The sequence below is a fragment of the Seriola lalandi genome, unplaced genomic scaffold (genome assembly GCF_002814215.2).
Source record: "Seriola lalandi dorsalis isolate HSWRI2012SDOR001 ecotype SW California unplaced genomic scaffold, Sedor1 jcf7180002054646, whole genome shotgun sequence".
Lineage (NCBI taxonomy): Eukaryota > Metazoa > Chordata > Actinopteri > Carangiformes > Carangidae > Seriola > Seriola lalandi.
In genome coordinates, this window is record NW_019525199.1 from 392,390 (window position 1) to 396,657 (window position 4,268).

General features: G+C 48.7%; 1 protein-coding gene across 1 annotated transcript in view; it reads right to left on the reverse strand.

Moving 5' to 3' along the window:
* Positions 1-293: 293 nt before the first annotated feature.
* The window catches only part of tbx2b (T-box transcription factor 2b), an 8,736-nt gene continuing 4,761 nt past the window's right edge, over positions 294-4,268 (reverse strand). Inside the window, exons 5-8 of the mRNA XM_023420492.2 lie at positions 3,630-3,706; positions 3,351-3,520; positions 2,105-2,688; positions 294-1,771 (exon numbers count right to left, since the gene is read on the reverse strand). Coding sequence (XP_023276260.1) covers positions 1,313-1,771; positions 2,105-2,688; positions 3,351-3,520; positions 3,630-3,706 — 1,290 coding nt within the window. The 3' untranslated portion in view covers positions 294-1,312. The remainder of the gene's footprint in view (positions 1,772-2,104; positions 2,689-3,350; positions 3,521-3,629; positions 3,707-4,268) is intronic.

Sequence of the window (4,268 nt, forward strand, 5' to 3'; positions counted from 1 at the left end):
CCACGTGGAGTCAGTCCGTCTGTCTGTTCCTCTGTGTGTCGGTGGGTGCGGACTAAAACATGGCACACACCTTTCTCCTAAAAATCAGCGACGCTTCTTACAATTTGTCAAACCAACAGCGCTAAATAGCTTCTTTTTAATTTACAGTATATGGTCATGTAAAATGAGGAGGGGGAGGGGGGAGGGAGGAAGAGGAGGAGGGAGGAAGAAGAAAGAAAAAAAAAAAGCAACGAGTTAAATTCGAAATATATACACGCTAATATACAGCCTTGAATAAATTAATACCAATTGCATATTCTTGGATCTTAGCTTTATTTACAGATTGTTTTTATTTTTAATTACATAAATATTTCAGAAACATTTTTTCTGGCATGAAATGATGAGCGGTTCTTTCTCTTGCAGACGGAACGTTCAGCTTCCGTCCCTTTTGAAATCATCAGGCCCGGAAACAACAACAACAACAACAAAACAAAAACAAAAACAAAAGTTTTTGGACGCAGCTTGAGACCTGCCTGTCGGCGGCGTGAGGAGGCTCCTGCTCCGGGGAGCAGGGATCAGGGATCAGGCCTGGATCCTCAGATGCTTCAAGTCATCACTCTCTCTCTCTCTCTGTGTGTCTCTCTGTGTCTCTCTCTCTCTCTCTCTCTCTCTCTCTCTCTCTCTCTCTCTCTCTCTCTCTCTCTCTCTCTCTGCGCCGCTCAGTCTGTGGAGCTGCAGGAACTCAGGCAGGTTAGACCGATATCTGGGGCCCGATACTGGCCTCTGTGGTCCGCCTCTGAGATCATGGATGTGACAAGAGTTTGTGGAAATGATCAGTGTTAGTCTCTCGGACACTTCCTTGAACTTAAGAGTTTTGTTTAAATAATATTTTTTAATGATTATTTAGTGTTTTATTGTTTTTGTTTTTTTTTATTCTTTGCAGATTTAATTTATAGTTTTTTTTTTATCAATTGATTGTGAATCCATGGATGTAGTAAAAAGAGCTGCTGACTCCGACACTGGGACTCAAGGAAGAGTTCTGGTGTGTTGTCTGACAGGCTTCCTCTCCCCCTCTCTCTCTCTCTCTCTCTCTCTCTCTCTCGGACAGGAAACCTTAAATACTTGTGAATTTTAAAAAAGGTTAAATTTAATGATATGGACTAAATTTCACTCAATCTGCAGCTTTTGTTCCAAAACAAAAAAATCAGTTATCAGCCTTCAACAGCCCTCATCGGTCAGACCCTCATCCCACTCTGTAATGTGCTGTACAGGACAGATGCACGTATAGTCCTCTGGTGTTCAAGCCAAGACTTCTTCCCCGACAGAGTCTTCATCACTTGGGGGAGTCTGCGGCCGGGGAGGGCTCCCTCTGGCCCTCCAGGCCGCTCACCAGTCTCTGGATGCTCTGCAGCTCGTTCACCGAGTCCTTGACGGAGGCTTTGGGGGAGGCGACCCTCCCACTCGAGCCTCCTGTCTTGTGGTTGCTGTGGTGCTCCGGGGCCGGGCTGGCCTCTCTGCTGCCCGGCTTGGAGGACTCGGAGCCGGGGTTGAGGCCGCCGGGCAGACCGGTGGTGGTGGTGGTGAGCAGGCTGGAGCTCTGGGGCAGCGACACCGGCAGCTGGTAGGGGTTGAAGCGGAGCCGAGGCCGGGACGAGCCCAGGAAGGGATTCCTGGAGAGGGGGCTGGAGGTGCTGGTGGTGGGGAGGGCTGAAGCTGAGGCCGCCGCCGCAGCCGCCGCCATGTAGGTGTACGGGTACGGGAAGAGGCCCCCGAACGGAGGCATGGGGATGCCCTGCAACACGAGAGAGGAGAGAACTCATCACTGTTTCCAGTCAAATAATCAAAGTAGCAACGTCCCATAAACTCAACAATCTGTTTGCTCAGAGGATTCACAACAGATTTCTGAGAGTAAAAGACAAATGAGACAGAAAAACAACAAGTATTTTATATATTTGAGTTTAAATTCTCTTTAAACTTCATAAAAGGTTTAAAAAAGTTATTAAATCCTCTTGTTTTAAAACAGACGCGTGACATTTAGCTTTAATCCTGTAAATGAAAGCAGCTCAGGTGAAGTGTTGCTGCTCTGTCTGAACTCTGTCCATCAGCTACAGGTGACCCTCCTTACCTGAGAGGCGAGCATGTGCTGGGACAGATGGAAGGGGAAGGGGTTGGGGGTTCCTCCCGTGCCCTGGGTGGCGAGGCTGCCGTTTTCCAAGCCGCTCGCCCCCGATACAGAGGCCAAAAGATGCCCCATGCCCATGGCGGAAAAGGCTCCGGGGGCCATGGCAAACTGCCCGGGGTGAAACAACAGCGGCGATCCGGTGTTCAGGGGGTTAAAGAACTGCTGACTGTGCAGACCGGACAGAGCCAGGCTTTGTAAGTGTCCCGGGCTGAAGTGCGAGGGGCTCTCAGTCTGGACCATGAGGGGGGAGAACGCGTCCTTACTGGCACTGATGCCCCCGGCCTCCGAGTCCTTTGTCAGTGCGTCCGTGGTGTCCTTCCTGTGCCGGCTCTCCGCCTTGTCCTTCTCTAGGTTCCTCATACTGAAAATGGACTCGTCCTTCTTCTCGGCGCCGGGCCTGTCGCGCACGCGGTCCTCGCACCTGGAGCTGTAGGGGGACACGGGTTCAGGTCCGGGGCTGTTGGAGGCGGTGCAGTGCTCGTCCTGATGCTCCAGCTCCTGCTCGCTGTCAGTGCACGTTTTCTCATCTGCAACACGAGGAAAGAACCTTTAACCATTTATCACCTCGTCCCCAAAAACACACGACAACAAACAAACACTGCTGCATTTTTATCAGCAACATCAAACATCCCAGAGTCAATGAAACCAGCACATTAAAAGAAATAACTGGCTTTGTTAAATTAATTAGTTTGATAAATTAAAGGAACATAAAACAGTGGGAAATAAAAACCTTAAATATCTATAACCTCAGTGACTCTGAATATTCTCAATTACTACATTTTAAATTGTCAAAATCACAGCTGTTCCAAAATAATGTATTTATCTTAAATGAAATAAATCCAGTACAAAGGCTGATCTTAGTTTAATTATCTGACAGGTGTGAAACACACGAGCCAAAACAAACCCATAATAATATGATTTATTTTAACATTTATCAGGTTGTAGATTAATATTACAGAATATACAGTATATTATATTTAATTTAAAAAGTATTTATTGAACAAGCTAATTAAAGTCGATATATATTATACATGAAATTAGCCTCATTTTGTTGATTATTCCCTCAATTTTAAATGACTCCATTTAAATATATAAAATAATGTAATGACACCTGGTGATGCTGGATCTAACCCTGGGACTCATGTCCGGGTCACAGCACCAGAATGAAACGGTCACTGCCGGTTCTCACCTCGGCTGGGTCTGCTGAACCTCAGCGGGCTGGTACCGGCTCCCAGCGGGGAGTGGACGGCGTCCCTGCCCGTCGGAGCCTCACTGGAAGAGGCGTCCGAGTCCGCGCCCTCCCGGTCCGCCTTGCACTGGTCCTCGTACATCCGCAGCGACGGCATGGTCAGCTGCTTCCTGCACAACAACAACAACAACAATTAATAATCATAACAATAATAATGACGGGTAAAAACATGGCGCACACACCGTCGCTTTTACAGGTGTGATGGCGGGAGTCTGTTACCTTTTCTCCCGCCTTCCGTTCCCCGTGTCTCTGAATCCTTTTGCGAAAGGGTTGTTGTCGATCTTCAGCTGCGTGATCTGTTGGAAACACACGGACACACTTCATGTCAGACTCAGGACCGGGATCCGGATCCAGACCAGGAGCGCAGGACTCGTCCTTTGTTTGTTTGTTTGGGTCACATTCAGTACCAAACACACGCACTCAGAACCGTGCAGGACTTTGGCCCCCGGGGGCCCCGGATTTGCATTATTAATAAAAAGCGAAATGATGGGTTCGTTATTCTCATTGGCCTCTGGAGAGAAATTCTGCCACGAAATATTTCTCTGTGGGGCCCCCACACGAGCCCCCGGACCCCCCAGAAAAAACAGAGTGCAGAGGAGGGAGCAATATGGAACAGATGACTGTCATATCAATAATTAATACTGCGGTTTGGATCACTGCTGCTGCTGTGGAGGAGCCCGGTGTTGTGGCTCCTCGTGCGGCCTGCCCTGCACGAGCTCCTGGAGGCCCCTCGCTGGCCCTACAGGCGCGTGCCACTTGAGCAGAGACTTGCAACATCTGCGGGGTCAGCAGCTCTTTAAAAGGCCTGTAATCGATTGTGACTCTTTGCCATAAACTTTTACAACAAGACCCCCCCCC